The sequence below is a fragment of the Cyclospora cayetanensis genome, unplaced genomic scaffold (genome assembly GCF_002999335.1).
Source record: "Cyclospora cayetanensis isolate NF1_C8 unplaced genomic scaffold, CcayRef3 CcayRef3_contig_19, whole genome shotgun sequence".
In the NCBI taxonomy this organism is placed as follows: domain Eukaryota; phylum Apicomplexa; class Conoidasida; order Eucoccidiorida; family Eimeriidae; genus Cyclospora; species Cyclospora cayetanensis.
In genome coordinates this window covers 226,785-247,031 of record NW_020312136.1, presented here as the reverse complement: position 1 = coordinate 247,031, position 20,247 = coordinate 226,785, and the positions used below count along the sequence as shown (strand labels likewise).

Sequence of the window (20,247 nt, the reverse complement as noted above, 5' to 3'; positions counted from 1 at the left end):
GCTAGCTATTTTTCGGCAAAGCAGCGCCTGGGGAACGCAGTCGCAAAGACGAAAAAGCTTCCTTTTATAGCAACTAGCGTTAACGCGAGAGAGTCGAAAGTCCTCCTGCAGGCAGCAAGGCCGGCAACTGCTCCTACATCAGCTGCCGAGGTTAGACGTCCACTCTACTTCGCTAAGAATTTGCTGTCTAGCATGCCCACAACACTCTATAGGCGAATCCAGCACCTTTAAAGCTCGGTGTGGTTCCTGCACTTTGACAAAACTCACTTGTCTGGGCGCCAAAGTCCACGAAGAAATTAAGGAACAAAAGCAAGTTTGCCGCAGTGATGGAGGATGCATCAATGAAATAAGCATACGACCCACTCAGCTTGTATGGAAACAATGAATTGTTAAAGACAAATATGGTCTTGATGCGTAATAATAAGCCGCTGAAGCATTGCGGAAACGAGTCGCCCATCATGTTGCAGATGCACTTGACATAGAATCATGAAGCAGGGGACACCCAAGCCAATGGACAACTCTAGGAATACTAAAGTCTTAAAAAGTCTTCACAAGGTACAGTAAAGACAGATTGTCGGTCTGAGCAGGATATTCATGACCACCAAAACAGTGCTGGCATTCTCTCACGCCCCACACCACCCTATGTAGATCTTCCTGACTTTATTCCTCTGCTTGGTTTCGGTGAGGCGAGGAGAATAGCAAGCACTAATTTGATATTCTTCATAGCCGTAGCCCGTGCGAAGAGTATACCACTCCCCCCTCCTTCACCATCGGTCTTTAGGAACAAATTGCACTTGCAGTCGGGCAGCGCGAGTACCAGAATAGTTGTAAGGTGGCCGAAAAGCGCCCTTCCGATGTCATCAGCCTCCACTTTCGAGGTCGTAAATTGCGCTTCCTCAGGTAAAGTAATCAAAGATGCAGCGATTCGAGCAAAACCAAGAGCAAAAATTTTGGTAATTGATTGCAAGCACGCAGAGCTCCGCAATTTCCTTGCGATTAAGTCAAGGTAAAGCCCATGCCTTGTCAACTTCAATTTTTGCTGGGTCTCGCTGAAATCCTGCAGCTGGAGCGTAGTATTGCAGAAACATGATGGCTCGCATGTAATACAACCGCCTGCGTGTCTTTGTATGTCACTGCTTGCTCTCCCACATCTGGGACGCACCCCACAGGTGCTTTTGGCTCTCTTTAATGTTTCGGCTGTCTACTAATACGTCACCGATGTGGACAGCCATCCGTACCTTGAAAAGCTCACAAATCCCTATTAGCTTGCCGCTGCAGTCAAGTTAGAGCTTCAGCAAGTCCATGCTGCATGCACGTATACTCAAGCTTGTGAGTGCAGGTTTGGAACGCCATTTTGTTCCAGGCCTCTAGAAAAGTGAGGATTTGCAAGAAAGCGTTTGCCAAGTCAAATGTTGAGCAGACTGTTGAGCCCTGGGGTTGACTAAGAACTTGGACAATGTGATGCATCGGAAGTTCTGCTTTACAGTGATCATATTCAGGAGCTAAATGTTAACGCACATGCCTTTGCGTCCGTCTTTTTTCGGTACCTACGTCAAGTTATACCAAAGGAGCTAGTCGAGTTTTGCACTTTGCGCTTTCAAGAAAATCATGGACATGGCCTTCAATCTTGGCTTTATGCTGTGGGGGCTCCCGATAAGGCGGAACATAGCTCAAGGCTGGCCAAGAGCTTGGCTCAGCACGATGCGCTAAAAGATCAGCAAGCGGCCAGCCTGCTGACAGTTCGCCATTAGTTAGCACATCCGCGAACGCGTCCTTCATATTTGTGTATCTGTGCTGTACCTCAACTGGGCGTTCAAAAAAGTTATTCAGCGCAATACTCGTTTCAGAGCCTTAAAGATGGGACACATGCGTTGAGTTGTCTTCAATTGGTGGTCCGTTGAGCCACCCGTGTGTAGATTTTGGCTTTCCTTTGTTGAGCCCACTCTACCTTGCCTTTCACAGATGGCATGAGCGTTGTTAATGAGAACAGGGTCTGATTTATGAAATGCTTCTTGACAGACTCGCCTTCACAGCGCAGAGCTTTGACCGCATATGCGCCTACCACTAGGCCATCCACAGCATGCTTAGGAATGCATCGTGGTGCATAGCCCTCGCACAGAAGTCACGAACCATGCTGATAGGACCCAAACACCAATCTAAGCAGAGATGAGCCGCATTAGGCATGCCAAACCTTGCATTCTGCCACAACAAGCACGACTCTTAGAGAGCGCACTAACGAGGGAACCGGTAGATTGCATTTTCGCGCCGTCTGACCGGATACTACTACCGCCTCTTATTAGCAGTAGCGCTAGCAATTCTGAATCCTTAATGCAAATTAAAATCAGCACACTTGTATTCCGTGGCAGGTCTCCAGCTGCGCCTAGATCTTCGGTAGGCCCCCTTTGTAGCCTACGAGGAGGCCTTCCGTTGCCATGATGCGTTCTCTTTTATCGCCGTGCATTATGCCTCCGCTGTACTCATTGCTGTTGTTTCTTCGGCTGACTCTATGCATTGCGGGCAACATGACCCAAATCCCTTCAATTGGAGCAGATTCATTGTTGGGGAACGGTCTGTATATGCTTAGTGGGGCAGACTCTGTGTTTTTTATTTTCTTGTTCATCCTCAACTGTGGACTAGGGCCGGTTGATACATCCGCGACATACAAAAGTTCACCATTTCAACGTAGCTCTTCCTACGTCAACTTACAGCGCGCAACTTGCATTTATTTGCTTTTCAAACCCCAAGCGGTTCACCGTTTGCAAAAGCCCCGGTGGTCGGTTGTGTAATCGCTCAGTTGCAGGGCATCTTGCGATCACCTAACGACAGTGGGAGCAGGCCCTGGATGAGCCTTTGATAAAGCAGCTAAATGCAGCAACCTTACGACTTTTGGGAAGCAGAGTCCTATGCATCTCGATATTTTGATCTATCAGTAGAATTCCCCACAAAAAACCTGAATTATCCCAAAGCTTGCTGCCATTGGGCTGATCTCGGCATGCGCCGAAGAGTTAGGGTTTGTATTAAGGGAGTGCATTGATCCATGCACGCAGATAGCTTTCTTTTGAATTGCTTACCTATCTAGCTCACATGCGAGAAGAAAAACAAGATTCATCTATTTGTATAGCACAGAGCGAGGAATCCCTAAACCAGCTCAAGTAATATTCAAGCACTTGCTCATCTTTTAGGATGCCATAGTGCTGTTCGGCACAACCTCAATCAAGGATCTATTAAGACTTTTGTCGGCTGCCAAATGATGCCTTTCTACGATGTACGGAGTTGCTGCATTCACACCAGCCTGCAGGCCAGCCTCTGCCTCTCCAACAGGCATTGTGCCATCATGTTGATTCTTGGCAGAATTATTTTCTCCTGCACTGTGGCAAAAAGTTTGATTGCTATATCAACAAACGGCGTAATCAAATCGAGACATCTGCTGTGGGGAAGTTTGACATGCCACTGCTGTGGCCACGAAGGATGGATGAGTGGGAGAGGGCTATCAAACCATGCAGTGCTACCAACTGTAACGACCCATTTGAGAGGCTCTTGACACTATACTTGATACAGACTTACTAGGGTTAGTCAGTGCTTCGTAAAAGAGTTCACTCCCTCCCTGTCCGTGTCCCTCAAGGTTTTCGACATGAGAGGAGAGGGTCAGACAGCGTGCGCGTAGCTGAACCCTCGAAGCACTCCGAGCATTTTGAGCTAGCTTCACATAGCGTCTAGCGCGTATGCCCACCACACTACATCGCCGTGTACCCAGCTAAAACAGCTGTTCAGGATATAAGACAAAAGATAGCCATTCCAGTTTCTCAATTGTTTAAGAGTTCCTAATAATACATAACTAGTGTAGAGGGAAGCCTCTCAGTCTAGTTTAGCCCACAACACGAACGAGCTCCAAAACCTGTGCGTATACCCCTGAAAGGAGGGCCACAGGCGCGAAGTAATTCCATCTTCATCGTTTAAAGCTCACAAGCACCCCAACACTCTCCTGCGGAACTTGGAGGTTGCCGACGTCCACTCTTTGAGATTCTGGAAAGCGTTGCCAATTACACATGCTTTGCAAAGATATCAAGTTTAAAACTTGACAAATTTGCCTCGAACGAGAATTGTAATGTGTCACAGCAATTGTCCCTTTATTGCTGTGGCTATTCTTCATACCTATTTCAGCCTCAGCAAAGGGAAGGAAGCCCTTTATCGCTTCCCCATCGACCTGGCGTCTCTCTTCTGGGTCCATGGCATAACATAAACTGATTTGCTGCTGTTATAAACATCGAATAAATCCAATGTGGACAGGGGTTACTTAGGAAGTACACCGAAAACTTGCGTTGCACAGCTTCTTAGTAGTTGCTATTTTTAATGTGGTTATTCCCATCATGGCAGGATATTAATGTTGTGCATCGTAGTGTCTGCAAGATCACAGGCAATACAAGCCCAGGTTTCCTTTGGCGTTCCGTCCACCATGTAGGTTCACTGCAAAGCACGGAATATGGGACGACAACCCAAGTGAACAGTATATGTAATGCGACTTTCATCCCAAAGAAATCCGGAGGGCATGCCTGTAGAGGTCTTATGCGTCCTGCGTAGATGTGCACGCGAGTCCTTCCAAGTGCATTTACCCCAAACTCCAACAGGCAAACCTACGGTGTTTAGGATTTTGTTCGCAGGACTGTCCGTAAAGAAAGTCCCCTTCATGCCGTCGAGCTGTTGTTTGGGGTGCAGTTACTCCTGGTTTGCGTTGGTTTCGGGCTCCGGCTCCATCAACATGGACGGGAGCTTGATGTTTTGCATGCGGGCGGCCACCGCCAGTTCGTATACTAGTGCTTCAAGCCTCTTTTGTGTGTACTTCAGGGAATCGTATTTTCGACGAAGAGGAGAATTTCTGAGATCCAATAAAATCATTTGCTCGTGAACAGTTCCAACGAATTGACAGCAGTCGTGCACGGCCGTGGCATCATGTTCTGTGGCGCGAAGAACAGCGAACCTGCATTCCATTCACAGCAGCCTGCCACATATCCTCTCCATTACCTATTCCTTTTCATAGATATTCCCTTCCGTACCCTAACTAATTGGTGCCAAAAAGCACAAATATCGCATTAGCATCATTAAAGGATACTTACCGGTTAAGCTCCCCCGTACAGTCCATCAATCCGCCTAAAAACTCCTCCACGCGGAGTCCATTAAGACTCTTGAATGGGAGCAGCTTCCTGGTTTTAAGAAAGTGCAAAAAAATGCGGGCCTCCGCGTACTCCTCAAGGGCCGCAACCAACATTCCTGAGGGCCCACAAAAAGCCACACTCCACAAATTCTCCACATAGATGGCTAGAACGAAAGTCGCGCAGTCTCACAGCTTTCAAGCACTGAGTCGAAAGGTGATAAACAGGTGCATTTGCTTCCACGTGGGGCCAGTCCAAAACTGCCCAATGGAACTTTCTGCATCCCAGAAACAATTTGATATTAAATTCGTTGTAGGTGCTCATACTGGCCTGTGAGACGAAGCGTGGGGTGCTCCTCTGTAATGGGGAACAGATCTTTTTCGATGACACTAAAGCAGCTTTCAAGATGCGCATTAGCGGCGGCCTCGTCCTTACGGTGCAGAGCAAATATTGCCTGTTTGCTCAGTTTTAGCACATCTCTGAAAAAGGGCAACCACACACATTGCCTCTTCTAGTTGTGTTGTGCTCCCAAATGATGAGGCGCACAGCGCTGCGTGAAACAACGGTAGCCAATGCATACGCACGCTTGGAATGAAAACACAGTAGTTATGTAGCGGTGGATCACTGCCAAGTACTTGCCGCATGCGTACTGCGAAGGTTGGAATGAATAACGTTTCCCCTCGAATGCTGCTGGAAGCACAACTCCAGGCTACACTGCCGCGAAATTTAAGTCGTACGCTGCGCTGCTGCACGAGGTGTGTAGGGTATTCACATGCACTTTACCTGCTTTTCTTGATTATATCCTCCCTCTTCGCGTCCTCGCGTGTATACTCCTCGATGACTTTGTAAAAGTCGTCCTTGTCGAGGCGGTCACCAGGTATCAAGGCCGGGTTGGCTGCCATGATACAAGATCGGAATAAATGGAACGAACCAGTAAAAGCCCAGACTAACATACACAAATACCTGCAGATTACTATGCAATGGAAAAATGCTGCAGTTTGTGGGGTCTTAACAAGACATCTTGACGGGCACACCAGTGGGGCTGCCAACTAGCACGATTACCCGCGCACACAGTGTACCCTAGGGAATTTTCACTCTTAGCCTAACTCATTCTCGCATAAATGTTGTATTCAACATGCTATAAGGTCGCTCGATGACAGGGGCACCATGCAAGAGGCAACGATCCCTCCTTGGGGATAATCATCAGAAGCGACAACATGCCACTACTAAAATCTAAGGAAATACCATGTGTGGTGTTTCATTATAAATGTCACATTTGAAACGAGAGCACTCACTATTTTTGCATTCTTCCCCACAAGACCAGAAATTCAACCGGTAGAACTTTCAATGTGTGTTATAAGACGGCATTCGTGTCTCGTATAATAACGCATCATATGTGGGAATTATTCTTCGAGGATGTCCACCTCGCTAAGCCTTCAATGCTTCAGACAGTTTCTAAAGTGTGTTGGCTTGTGCATCAGTGAGGCGCATGTTGCTGGACCAAGAACTTGGTACCGTACAATACACCCCATGTGGCACTTTGTTCCTTCAGCCAAATTATATTCGAGACCGCAGTGGCTACTTCTTGTGATAAAGACGCCCACTAACTTTTTAAAGATATTTTTGAGGAACCTTTTATGTAGGTTTTTTTGAGTGCAACCGAGATGCCCAAGTAGACAAGAACTGGTACCGGACTGAACTCAATCGAATTGCTTCTGAAACAGTTCACCAAATCCCTAATGAAGTTCCGTTGCCTACATATTTGCAATGCTACTATTAAGACCAGCTATTTTGAGCTGTCTCGTATCGAATATTCCCATTCTTGTGCTAAGCGTCAAGCTGTTGTGCTAAGGATCAAGCTGCAACCATCCCATGAGGCAGCATGAGGCCAACAAAAGTTATGGTCAGAACACGACCATTGGAAATAGAAAAAGCAGCACTTGGTTGACATAGCAGTATAATAGCTAAAATAAAGGCGTTTCTTCGCTAGTGCTGAAGAGTATACTGTACAGGCGCTCCTGCTGTCTACCGGGTGTATGCACAATGCTTCATGACTTTACGCATACATGGTCTGGTTAGGATTATATACACGGTTTGGATCCACTGTGACCCGGCAATAAAGTGGTGTCAATATGAATGCTTCTGATGTACTGAAGCTTATATCATCAGCCGTGTGCTGCGTGCATCTTTTGGAAGCATTGTTCCGCGACAGCACCGTTCATGGGCTACGCGCTGGACCGAGCTCTGGCCCGCTCCACCTGGACTCATATGGCCGCCCAGTGCATCTCGCCGAGCCAGGCCGTATTTGGAATGTTTCACCATCCGCACAAGGCACTGGCGTCCTCAGCGCCTCGCTACCTGAGACGCCTTCCGTTACAATTCCGGGATCCACTGAACCTAATCTCCATTACGGAACATTGCAGCTCAAGGACGGCACGGTCCTAGACCGGTCTCCTACCGTTCCAGCTGCCTCAAGTGCTTCGTTTCAGCCAGGTATACAATGCGTGCGTCACAGCTCTGCTTCAGAAATGCAAGAAACCCTCAGCACAGGTGTCCCCTGCCACGGAGGCCGTCTCTCCGGGGCAGTTCGCGCCTGCATCCGTACCTCATGTATCGAGTGGCCAGGCGTTGCCTCCAGCTATGCCGCTTCTTCCAATTCCCTCCCTTCCAATGCAGCCCATGGCACTGGCTAGCCCCCCCATATGTAGGTGCCTATACTGCAAGCGACTGGCGTTACTTTGAATGACATACATTTGACTTCCAGTTGACCCATCTCTCGGAGTAACTTCTGCAGGAGGTCAATTGGGAGGCATGCTACGCGCCCTTCCGAGCTTGGGCATAAATCCATTTCAGCTTCCAAGCTTTAGCCTTCCAATGCTGAACTTGAATCTCCCTTGGGCATTAATGGTATGTCTGACTATTCTGTATCGCGACTTACAAGGGTCAAAAACGCTTTGCAGCAAACTGCGGTAAAGAAGGACATTCTCCTGCTGCTTTACAGTGCAAGTGAATGCCGAGCATCTTGACAGAAAAACCAAGCTCTTGATAGTCTCTCGTCCAATATACCGGTGCGACACGTATTTCAGTATGCCGAAGTAACCGATTGGATTTAACGTGTTATATACTTCATAGGATGATATCGACTGCCATCGTGACTGTGAGAAAGCAACAGCGAAGTTCATTAGTCCACAATAAGGCCGCCGACAGATTCGTTGCAGTGCCCGACAGGATGGAAAGTTAGAGACACTGATAACTGTGAAGCCCCAATGGACTATGCAGGGGCCTGTCCTCATTTGATGGTAAGCAGATACTACATATGCGGAACTCCGAAAACCTCTTAAGTATTGCATAAAGCTTGTGGGAGCTGCTGCTGCTGACCATAAACGCAGAATCGAGATTGGTAACCGACATCAGATTGAAACCCCTTCGCACTTCAATAGCGCTGTGCTCGACAGAGTGCAAGGTGCAGTGGCCCTGTTTGGGAGACAGATGCGATCAGTTAGGTGGAAGGGACTATACCCCGGAGTGTCCAGGTATGGTGGTGAACACAATCCGTTGGATCGGCCTTTTCAGTGCAAGTCTTTCAGTGAACTGGGTGTATACGGGGAAATGCGTGGCACCAAGCACGTATAAAGGGCATTGCGAAACTACACAAGTACGCAGAAAGACACGTGTGCAAAATGTTTTACGACAAAGGCACACCCGCTTCAGGACCTCTCAGGCTTCACGGAGGACCAAAAGGCCGATTTTTCCGTTGCATGTAAGAACCTCACTTACAGGACTACTTATGCAAATAAGCTGTCTGACGCTTCCCAAGGTCAAGCTGAATGGCCATGCCGCAACGAGTCTTGCGGTAGGCGGATAATGTATATGTTCAGCGCTGCAGCTTCTTATCTTTCATCAGAACGGGACTACACGCATACCTGCCCGGAATACTGGCGCTTCGACGAACCATCGGGGACCTGCCAGCCGCCAAAGGTACTGGTCAAACGTGCACAAGAGGATGCGGAGCATGCTGAAGAGCTCGCTCTGATGTGGCAGAGTTACACAGGAAGTTATCGAGACACCGGCGAGATTAGGCGGATGGCAGCTCCCGAGCGGTCAGTCTTGGCAGCCCGTTGGGGCCTGAAGTGGCCTTGCCTCGCCGAAGTCGATGAGAGTTCCTGTCAGTAAAGTGCACAAGAAGCTTCTGGTTTCAACTTTTATCACCATCTTGCAGGCTTGCGGGACTATTCTGGCGCTCCTTGCCCCAGAGGCTGGATAAACGTGATGAATTCAGGAGCATGCCAGGCACCGTCAGGTAAAACGGAGCAGCGTGGTAAATGAGCGTACCGTGTTGTACGCCTCCCTGTTGCTACCAGGTTATGATGCGGGACCGAACTGCCCTACATCCAGACATTTTGATTTTTTGTCTGATGAGGAAAAGAAGGGTACCTGTTTTTCATCATGATTCAAGTCATACATTGTGGATTCGAGGCCCGCTTGTGCCAGAACTTGAGCAAGCGTGCAAGCTCGCCTGGCCATGCCTTGGTATTTCTAGCTTCCTGAAAATTCTCGCAGAAATACTTCTTACTGTGAACTTTAGGTCAGGCTCCGCAAGACTGCTCCAAGTGTCCAAAGGGATGGGAGCCAACACGAAATCGTCAAGGTCAGCTCTCTCTAGGGTATATGGAAGCTGAACGTTCTTCGAGATGCTCGCTTCAGGGTGGTGCGAACCGGGCCTTAGTTATACAGGTACTACAATGAAAATAGTAATCTTTTTAAAAAAGTCCAGTTCAGCACACGGTCCACAGGCGTCTGCCGGGGGGCACAACACTGGGATGCCATGTCCCTTGCTCAGAAGGAAATGTTGAAGAGCGTCTGTGAGGTGGAGTGCCCGCCCGCAGAAACATGGGAACCGGCAGGAATTTCCTCAGTCGCAACATCGAGTAACTTGCTGGAGGGAACCGCCAGTACGTCCGAGGCCTTTGAGCTGCCTGTCTGTCCTCGCATCCTATTCTGTTTCAGCGGGCAGGTACCACACACTGGAGTAACACTTGGCTGACGTACAAGGCACAAGGAAAGGACGCACGGCGCCTCTTAGGATTGAAGAGATTTTTTTCCCGCCGACGCGTTTAAGCCCCAAGATTAGCAGGTGCATCATACAAGACGGACCCGTCGGAGGCGGTTGTAAGCAGAGCAGAGCCCTCGCCGCCTTAGAAGCTGCTGCCCAGTATGCCTCAAGTGCTCGGGAAAAGTATAAAATTCGCTCGTGCAATCTGAACTCTATCATGCCGTACTTTAACATAGCTTTTAAGTGCATTTAAGTTGCGTTAGATAAGGGAGTCGGATGCACTCATAGCAGAGTCTCCCCTTGACAGGCAGGTGGGCAACTCGTTTGCGCAGCTGTTATAGGGATTGTAACGCGTCGATCTCGTAAAAATGCTAAGGAACGGCTGCTGTACGTGGCGGGGCTTGCATTGGCTTGATGCTTCTTACCAGTTCTCAGAAGTGCTCTCTGTTGCTAGTTGGAATGCTCTCGCTCAAGGGATTGCTGAGCCGGATTCGCGCTCTGCACTGTAAGCCCAAAATGCTTATAGGAGGGGCTCGTCGGCGGTTTCTAGAAGGAACTGAAGCATGCCTTCAGGCAAAATGGGGGTATCTGCAAAGCCACAGTTACTAAAAAGGCGTACATAGTTCATGATGTGCTACATGTGCACAATGGCCTATTCATATTACGTAGCCTACATATGGCACATCCGACGGAGCTTCTACCACTTACTCTTGTCCTCTTCAGACTTTGTCAAGTAGCTCTTTGCCACGTAACGGAAGGGCAGCACGATGGATTCCTTCGAGTTTGGTCCCTATAGATAGAACATTTACATACTCACTAATCGTCTTCCTCACACACAGCCTAGATGTGCGTTTACGGAGGTGAGATGCTTCAGAAGGGGGTGCCTCACTGCAGAGATTTCGGGTTCATCTACACTCGGAATATCCGTCAGCGGAACCTTATCTGAAAACACCAAACAACCTGTAGGAAAGGACGACATTGTCATTAAATAAATCTCGTGACACCCCAACTGAAGTTTTCCGAAACTTGCCCTACTTTCAAGAACAATCTTGGAGACGAGGACTGCCGTGTTGGTGGTCATCTGGAGCGGCCCCAAGTGACGAGAGTGGCAAGGCCGCAGTTTTCGAACTTCTGCCGTTCTATCGTCGGATGGAACATTGCCTGTGAAAAACCCGACAAATTCACTTGTAAGTGGTCAGCACGGTCGCTACGGAGAGTTGCACGTTTGTGTAGAGCTAAGCGCAAAGGAGGCAGCATCCTTACCAAGGATGCCGCCAACGAGCACTGCGTCGAATCTCTCTGCATCTTCAATCTTCAGTTCTTCTTCTGCATCCATCTGTACGCAATACAGCACACTATAGCGTGTAGAACTGCGGGGGTTCGCCGCGTATGCGGGCCTCAGTGTTGGAGCCGGTAAACACCGTTGTGCGGCAACTGCTCAAAGGGGAAACGAGCCCGACATCCAGCTTGCAGTAATATGCGCACATCTAAGAGAAGTACACGGTCCCAGTCTAACTCTTCCAATGTACTCGCGGAGTCTGAGCAACCCACACAAAACGCCAGCATTTCGGGCATCAGTAAGTCTGCATATGCGTACAAGAAAGCTGCCTCTTTAAGCCGCGCCTTAGCTAGCACTGTGGTTTCAGATTTTTTGCGTACCGGTCACCACACGTCCTGGAAGCTGGCGTCTGAGATCTTCAATTTGCCTGAGGGGCAAAACGTCCAGGGTTCTTGGTAGTCAGCAGAAGCTAGACGGCTCTCTGAGGCATCCACTTGTAATTACTTCGCCTAAGGTAGATGAATCTGCTTACTGAGAAGGAATGTTCGTAAATATTGCTCTGTCTGCTCCTACAATTTCGCAGATGTGCTTGTATTCGAGCGTGCACCACCGCTGAGCGCATCACATCAGTCGGCGTACACTCGCTGCGGCTTTGAGTCTAGTATTTAAGGCTTAGCATCCATGCTTCTAGGGATGCAGCATGCGGCTAGTACGATATTGTATTGCCTTGACTGCTCCGACTGACCAGGAGCCTTGAACCCTCTCCCCACACCGTATCTACGGACTAGCCCAAGGCGTGAACGGTAAAAGGCCAACAAGCCTTGTACAGGTGTCTACCGAAAGAGATAAATAATACGTTAGAAATGTCAAAAACAATGCAGAAATAACATACTTCTATATCCTCCTCGACATTTTCAATAACGTATAGCATGGCGAAATATCGAGTGCTCTGCGGGATGTCCAAAGCGAGCAAACGAAATCCTGCTGCATGCAAAGGTAAGAAAGGCCTTGAAAAAGACTCTTACAAATTATTCGCTGCATAGCTGAAATTGAGCTGCATTTATGTCCTCATCCTTGTTATCATCAGGAACATTGGCTGGCTCTGTGCGGACGATCCATCCCGAGCCCCAGAACAAATGCTTCACTGCCTTACCACTAGCTCGCCCAGATAAAATCTCATGCATCAGCTATATTTAAAGCTAGCATTTGGAGATTGTGGTCTCCTCGAGGGGTCTGGTCTTCCATCCTAGCAAACTGAAGAGTTCCTTCCACATATGGGAACTGCTCCGACCCGGGCATGCGGCCACCCACTGCAGTACTGCAGCATCAATATTTACATGAATACAGCTGTCCGAGAGGGCATATGCTCTAAAGCTTTGGGCCCATCTTTCCATCATAGCTTATATGAGAAGGGAGGAAGGCTTATATCCACAGAGTCTATGAATAATGCGGCAGGACAAGTCATATTGTACAGTAAAATGATGAATGTGGCTGAAAATCCATATATCGCAACAAACCTCTCTCGAATGCACCTGTTACTTGAGCTGGCCCATCATCACCAGAAAAACTGTTTGGGTGGGAGCGAATTTCGGCAAGGGCAAACTGGGTGCAGTTACACTATTACTGTGGCGGGACAATCGATGCAGGCTGAAACACAATATGCACGATATACATTTCCATGAGCGCAGGCACGCCTTCGGGAATCTACCGCGATGTGGGTGCTTTCACCCAGCTTCTCAAAACCGCGATTCGATGCACCCTTTTTGTCGGGGCATCTTGGTATATTTGCCAGAAAAATACTTGCTACAAAATTAACAGCGTCTTTCGCAAAGCAACACCAGTATGCGCATGTAGGCACACGAAAGTTACACTGTCTGGATGAAAGTAGTTACAAGCATTTTGTTTGTCGTTGCTCTAATTGCATCGCTTGGACTCAGACAGAGTTCGGAGGTGCACCCACCCCAAATAAACAACCGCTACCACGTCGGTGCCTTCAGGAAACACAGTCTGATATTCTGGCAGCTATTCTTATGGCTGTGCTTCCGTGGTGCTGCTTTACCCTTAACGTACATGCATGGTGCGTGCAAGACGCATAAAGTTCTGCACAATGGTGTGTATGTGTGTGTGTGTGTGTGTGTGTGTGTGTGTGTGTGTGTGTGTGTGTGTGTGTGTGTGTGTGCCGCACACTGGCGCAACTTACCGGAAGTTCACGTTGCATCGCAAGTATCTCACCAAAGCATTCAGTACTTGCTGGAAACGCGCTTGCCTAGTTAAATGAGTGCACGATCGAGGAATTGGTTTGTCCTGCCATTCTCACAATATTGATTCTAAGGAAAATACATCTTTAAGCGTATAACTGCACCTTGCTTGCATTGTCTTGTATACCTTCCTGTGCTTGATGTTTACTGTAGCAGCAAAACAATGACATGGCATTAAGTGAACCGTTGTTATGTGGCGTGAAGCTTTAGGCTGTAAAACCGTGCCGTTATGGTAGGGAATGCCCGTATCCCAGCAAGGCACATACTCCGCGGTTGTGGCGCCCGGCAGGCCATTTCCTGCCCTATCTGGGAAATTGTGTTCAGTGGACTGCGCAGTGAATCAAAGTACAAGTACCGTTACCCTCTTCACAGTTGCTGTAGCACTCCTTGTCACTGTGTATACACTAGCTAGGCATTTTGCTGGGCGATTACTACTGGAAGCCCGTGAACCACACCTAGTAATACCAAAGTAGCCTGGGAATCGTGGTACTGGGATTTCGCGACATGTCTTGAAGCAGCGAGAAGCTTTAGTGTACCACTACGACTGGCGGACAATGCTATTCTATCCAGGGGCTTGCTTGGTGATGGGATTTGAAAGTGTAGGGGCTCGCTGACGAAATTACTTCAGCATACAGAATACTCAGGACGTTCACTCCTCCCAGCGAATATAGCTGCGGCTACATGGGAGAATTTTCTGTCTTAGTAACAAGTCAAACAGAAAGAAGTACGCTTTGTATTTTCACGCTTGCCTGTATTAATAGGCGTCCCACAGAATTCTGACTACGAGGATGCCTCTGCCGATCATCATCTTACCGAACAAAAGTATGCAGAGCACTTTTCTATGGCTGAGCACGGTTAGAGCTAGAGGACTTAGCAGTTGTATTCTCTCTTTGGAAATGAAACCCAGTTCACAGCATAAAGTTTCTCATTGGTTCGACTCACGAGAGAAATATCTACTGGTGAGAAGCAGAGGCTGGCGGGTCTAGACAACAGTAGTCGAAAATCCGTGCGTCCACATTTTGATTTTTAACCGTAAAATACTTGAGTGATGTTTTAGTATCCCGATTTGCGAAAGCGGTCGAGTTTAGTGAAGGAGGCTGCCCACTACCACCAAAGGACCCCTCGCCCCACCACCAGGGGACCTGTGTAGGTGTGAAGCGGGCAGGCACCGACCGATTCAGTGCTATTCCAAATAACTTCTATAGCTTCATTGGAGGGAACGCCGCGAATGTGCCGTAATCAGACGGCGCAGGATCATTACTGCTCTCGACCACCAGCATCGATTCCGTGAATTGCACGTCGAGAGTGCTTGTTGTTCTCCGGTTCAATCGGGGTTGTAATTGCATCCACAAGCAGCGTATCTACATAACGCCGCACGGCTCCGTTGGCGGGAGCACTCGCACATATGACTTGCCAGGGTCGGGCCACGCGGCCCGTGGCTTTGTGTCTTCGCGTCTTTTGGCTGACGGTTGCATCCGCCCTTCTTAGGGCCGATGCCTTTTCTACCCCTGCACACCGAACACTACGTTCTGGAGGCTCCTTGTGCACAACACCCTCCAGAGGAGGCATTTCACCACACACAAGTTCAGGGGGGTATCTGTCCAGCGCCCAGGCCACAACCCCCGGGCCGTCGCTCCTCTCACGGAACAGCAAAAGCTTCCCCATACAGTTACGGGCGGAAGCAGGTACGGGAGGGGAAAATGCAGGACCAATCTTATTGGTAAGCCTTTAGGCCGGCAACTCCCTAGCAACTGCACAGCTCCGCCGCTAGGCAATGCCTGCATCAATTTTTCTATGAAGGAACCATAATCCGCTGCATCGCATACAGGCTGAGCGTTCGGTGAACCGCGTCACGCTCATTGGGCGCGTTGGCCTTGACCCCGAAGTCCGCCATTTGCTGAGTGGAGACCGCATGGCCAGTTTTTCCCTGGCGACGTCCGAGCAGTGGAGGGATAAGGTCTGGAGCCTCCACTACCCTTTTGCCCTTACCTACGTCTTCAAATTATCTGCCTCTCGATCCCTTTCAGGTTGTGCAAATGAACCATAGTTTGGGCACCCCACGCCTCAGTTGCCGTGCAGTCCTTTGCTGCGCAGGCTACTGGAGAGGTGCGCAGCCGCACCGAGTGGCACCGGGTCGTTGTGTTTGACAAGGCGCTTGTGAATCTCGTTGAAGCCTTTGTGCAGTAAGGCAACTTGCCTGTACCACCCCCAGAAAACCATTCCCCACCATTTCTACCTGTAATGGGGTGATACACTCACTGCCCACACCGGTACCCGAATGCCAGTATGTTCATGCTCCGCAATACTGGCATTGACCCATACTTTCCAAAGGCGTCGTCAGTGAAATGCAACGCTTGCATTCTGCCAAAGAGCGCGTGCTTCTTGATTCCACTGTACATATGCAGCAAGGGCCGGCGACTGTACGTGGACGGATCCTTACAAACGCGGCGTTGGGTAGCGTCCGACGGACAGGAGCGCTATACCACCGAGGTGCTTCTTTCCAAGTACAAGGGAGAACTTGTGCTGCTGGAAAGCCCCGAAGACAAGCATGCAGGCGCCTCAACGCACAGGGCTAGCTCCCCAGATATTGCCCAGGGTGGCGGAATGGCCCGCATAGCTGGCTCTAGTCAGGCCTCACGCAGTAACGGAGGCTCCTCTGAGGACTTCGAGTCGCAACACGAATCCCCAGGTGCTACCGGAGCTCGGAATGCAGTTGCGCCGCGGGGCGAAGCGGGCACAGGCGTCCGCTTCAATGCCTCTTGGCGCTAGACTAGCCAGGTGCTAGGCAGCCCTCGTACTAGACGGGGCACTTTCTGCCCAGTTAGGTGCAAGTTGGAGCGGACATGGCCCTGGGCGCCATGCCACTCGTACAGCAAGACAAGGCTTCAATACACAAGCACTGGACAAGCTGTGTCCATTTCAAACGGTTTTTCCATGTATGAAGCGTAAGCAGAAACCGCCGTAAGCCGCGGTACCCAGCGCCTAGCTACTTCGCCACGCACACTGCGGTAGACAAGTTTAGCACACTCTGATGCGAAATTGCTGCTCTATACGTAGCCAGTGTGCATCTACTGAATTACACCTTAAGCGCTTCAGTACCGTGTGCCTGCGGCTGCCGGACACACTGCCGCATTGCCGCTTGCGAGAGCCGTTCTAGTTGCTTTTCCGCTACCTGTTCAGCCCAGGTCTTAAGGTGCTGTGGCGCAGCCACTCCTTCTTTCTGCGCCAACTCCTTCCACAGCTGCACTATAGCGCGGCTCGTGACATCTGCGCCGCCAGCGGTAGCTTCCGCCACCTTCTCACTGTACTCGAGGTCAGAAGCTCGCCTCTTCCACGCAGCTGCTAGGGCTGGCTCCCGCCGCTCCAGCAGCGCAAGATAAGTTTGCTGCAAAGGCCTCAGCCCCTCGGGCACGAAATCTGGTTCGTACACACATAAGATGACAAAAGTTATAACCTCAATAAGCGAACGATTGCCAGCGTCCAGCAAGGTGTGATGGGGAATTGAACTGGAAAGTTCGGCCCCTGAGGAGGATGGCGGCTTACGTAGGGCACTTTCTACTGAACGTAATCTGAAAATGCGCATAAATGCGCTCTGTACAACGAATGCTGGCACTAAGAACAACACCGCTGCCTGCATTCACATATGCGCAATCGAAGACGACGAAAAACCTTCACCGGTGCAGGAAACCATTTCATTTTGCTCAAAACACCTTTTCGCTCACGCCATGCCCGGCACCTTACGACTACATCCTCAACTCTAAGCCATATCGACGCGTTTCTACGCACAAGGCCTTCAACGCATTATCAAGTAGAACGCCTACTAAGACAGCGTCCTAATCCCTTCAATGACACTCTCAAACAAAACAAACTGGATAGCCCCGCCTCTCAAAACTGTAGCTGAGAACAACGACAGCTTACCGCTGGAAGCTGCATGCCGCTGTACAGGGCGAAGATAGTTGCAGCTCCTACGCTAGCTCCGCGCATTACAAGTGGCGATGACAAAGTAGATGACATGTGCGCTGAGGGAGTCCTTTTCTGGATTTTGGAGGACACCATCCATCCCGCCTGAGCGCATACAAACCGCATTTACTCAGCGAAACTCCACGAACAAAGCTCAGGTCCAAAGGGCTTTGCCCTTACGATCAACGCACTTTGACCTGCAGAGCACGATCTCAAGAACATAGTTCAGTACAGCTACATCCACACGTGCTGTGCTGACGCTCAAGCTGGGCTGTCAATTTTCAGGGAAGCCGGCATTGGGAAAGTACCGCCATTGTAGAAACAAGGACAAGCCAACAAAGCACCGCCGTAAGGCCAGAGGAATCTGGAAGCGCCAGACTCTCCAGCCAACCTGGCTGTTCAACCGCGAAACCTCTCCACCTGTCGGGATCTCCAGCCATCGCCCTGCATAGCACATACATGTATGAAGGGGCAACAAACCTCTTCAAGGCTAGAAACGCATGCACTGTAGCCTGGATCACACAAGATGCAGTGAAAAAGGTACCACATTTTTACCTTATTGCGGGCGTTGAGAGGGAGATAGCCACTCCCAACAAAAGCATTTGAAACAAAGATGTTGGTAGCACGCCGATGCCGTGCTTCTTTAGAAATTGCTTCGTTTCAATTCTCAGGCGCTGATACTCTTGTGTATTCTGCAAGACGCAAAACAGCAACGTGTGTAAGACCAGGCATCCACAAAAGGGTTATTTTAATGAATTTGTGGGAGGAGTCATAGAAGAAAGTTGGCTCTGGCCAGAGCCAACTTTCTTCTATGACTCCACACATATATCTGGAAATCAACAACCTTTGGCTTACCCCGGCCTCATGCGCCATTTTCATCTTTTCCTTCAATCGAGAAAACTGGGGATCTACGAGCTGCCGCTGACGCCTATCTCTCTCCTGCAGTGCAACAACAACCCTCTGTCTTTTTCTTGGGAAAACACACTAAGCCATTTGTAGAAACGCTAGCCCAGCAAACCGATCGAAATCGCATGAGCTTCCCAGACGACTCGAGCCCTAGCCTACCGAGTCAATTGCAATGGGAAGCGTCAGAAGCCGCAGCAAGCAGCCTGCTGCCGGTAGAGCCACGCACCTGCAGTGCTCCCCCACAAACAGTCCAGCAGCAATGAATGAATGACCGGATATTTACGGAGAGTACTTCAACTTCGCTTGCTCTCCGCTTCAGAAAAGCGGGAAGTGCACGAATGTGCATAGTAGGATGACTTAGCTAACGACCCACCAAGGCACACCAAGTCCGAGCTTCAGCGTGAGCAGCCAATCCACGAACCATTCAGAAGATGCCACAGCCCCATCACCGTCCTTCGCCTTTGCAGCAGTTGCCGTCTGTCATAGCACAAGCCAGTACACAAAGAGCGGTAACGATTTAGATCATTCGTGTGAAGGCACGCTTGTCTTTCTATTCAAGATAACACCTTTAGGCTAAGTTGAACCTACGATTTCCCGAATATGTTGAAGAAGCTCCTGGGCGTACGAAACGTCTGCAGGGTCCTCCGGACAGCTCGTGTTAGCGTCCACAGGCGCCGTGGTCGGTGCCTCTTGGACCTCTCGAGCTGCAGCTGGACTGCGGTTAGAAGGCACCGCGGTTGTATCCTGCCCCGAAATAACGGGGGACCGTTGCAAATTTGCAGCGATGGAATGAATGCTGTGGCGCCCCTGGAATAAGACTGTTGTTCCCAGAGATGGAACATAGTCTCTAGCACTCATATTGAGCTCTGTGGAAAGCCCACGAGTCTGGCGATACTGCAGGGAAGCAACCGAGCGGCCGAAAGCAGCATTCACTGGCCAACCGCTGGTGCGGCTGCAGGTAGGACGCGGCACCTCCTTGCGGAGTAGGGTATTTACAGAACTGCCTACGCGGGATGGGGAAGTGCTTTTTGAGGGCGACTGCATATATAGGCTCGCGAGCTCTTCTGTGACGGATCTTTTGGACTGGCGTGCGAGTGGCCCTGGAAGTCTACATAGAGATCTACCAGCCACAGGGGGCACCCCTGGAAGTACGAAGCAGCAGCCTACCATGCTGCCTCACTGCCCTATGCTGTGCATCAACTCCAAGCGGAGGCTGTTGTGCCTCTGTATGCAAGATGGCAACGGAGCCCAGTTGCTCACTGGGAACGCATGTAGGGCGCAGCTGGCTAAAGGTGCGTTCAGCGAAAGGCACGATGTAGATCTTCCTCTCCAGAAAGAGTGCAATCGATTTGTATTCGACGGGCTGGACGTGAAGTGGCGCAAATCACTTTAGCATGAAAGGTGAGGGAAGACAGTGAAGCGCGCCATACTGCATCCGCCTAAAGAAGGAGCACCAGAGGATATTTTATGCCCCAGTCGAAGCCGAGAATGCCATTTTACGGGTGTATTACACAGATGGCCGGAGTGGAGGCCCTAACCATATGCCAGCGCCCTACATATACTGAGGTGGCATGCACGGCGGGAACCCCAGCGTATTCTGACCCCCATTTTGAGTACAAAGGCCACATCTCTCAGCCCACCGCA

At 49.8% G+C, this 20,247-nt stretch overlaps 5 protein-coding genes across 5 annotated transcripts; 2 read left to right on the top strand and 3 right to left on the bottom strand.

Annotated features, from left to right (window-relative positions):
• Window positions 1-4,713: 4,713 nt before the first annotated feature.
• LOC34618709 (translin-associated protein X) lies at window positions 4,714-6,049 on the bottom strand. Its single transcript, XM_026337564.1, has 4 exons — window positions 5,931-6,049; window positions 5,478-5,626; window positions 5,112-5,265; window positions 4,714-4,975 (listed from the first exon to the last, which is right to left on the bottom strand). Exons 1-4 carry the CDS (start codon window positions 6,047-6,049, stop codon window positions 4,714-4,716), a joined length of 684 nt encoding a protein of 227 aa, XP_026193349.1.
• A 1,230-nt stretch (window positions 6,050-7,279) lies between these two features.
• Window positions 7,280-9,473, top strand: LOC34618708. The gene is made up of 6 exons (XM_026337562.1): window positions 7,280-7,640; window positions 7,912-8,054; window positions 8,197-8,383; window positions 8,603-8,688; window positions 8,811-9,312; window positions 9,367-9,473. Exons 1-6 carry the CDS (start codon window positions 7,280-7,282, stop codon window positions 9,471-9,473), a joined length of 1,386 nt encoding a protein of 461 aa, XP_026193347.1.
• A 1,247-nt stretch (window positions 9,474-10,720) lies between these two features.
• Window positions 10,721-12,410, bottom strand: LOC34618707 (protein arginine N-methyltransferase SFM1). Its single transcript, XM_026337561.1, has 9 exons — window positions 12,372-12,410; window positions 12,012-12,091; window positions 11,860-11,930; window positions 11,686-11,738; window positions 11,464-11,536; window positions 11,236-11,361; window positions 11,090-11,142; window positions 10,909-10,990; window positions 10,721-10,788 (listed from the first exon to the last, which is right to left on the bottom strand). Exons 1-9 carry the CDS (start codon window positions 12,408-12,410, stop codon window positions 10,721-10,723), a joined length of 645 nt encoding a protein of 214 aa, XP_026193346.1.
• A 2,732-nt stretch (window positions 12,411-15,142) lies between these two features.
• LOC34618706 (single-stranded DNA-binding protein) lies at window positions 15,143-16,506 on the top strand. Its single transcript, XM_026337560.1, has 4 exons — window positions 15,143-15,457; window positions 15,566-15,694; window positions 15,832-15,920; window positions 16,143-16,506. The coding sequence occupies exons 1-4, from the start codon at window positions 15,143-15,145 to the stop codon at window positions 16,504-16,506; spliced, it is 897 nt and encodes a 298-aa protein (XP_026193345.1).
• Window positions 16,507-16,813: 307 nt separating this feature from the next.
• LOC34618705 lies at window positions 16,814-19,461 on the bottom strand. The gene is made up of 7 exons (XM_026337559.1): window positions 19,192-19,461; window positions 18,553-18,636; window positions 18,253-18,389; window positions 18,006-18,141; window positions 17,656-17,802; window positions 17,281-17,368; window positions 16,814-17,154 (listed from the first exon to the last, which is right to left on the bottom strand). Exons 1-7 carry the CDS (start codon window positions 19,459-19,461, stop codon window positions 16,814-16,816), a joined length of 1,203 nt encoding a protein of 400 aa, XP_026193344.1.
• Window positions 19,462-20,247: the final 786 nt, after the last annotated feature.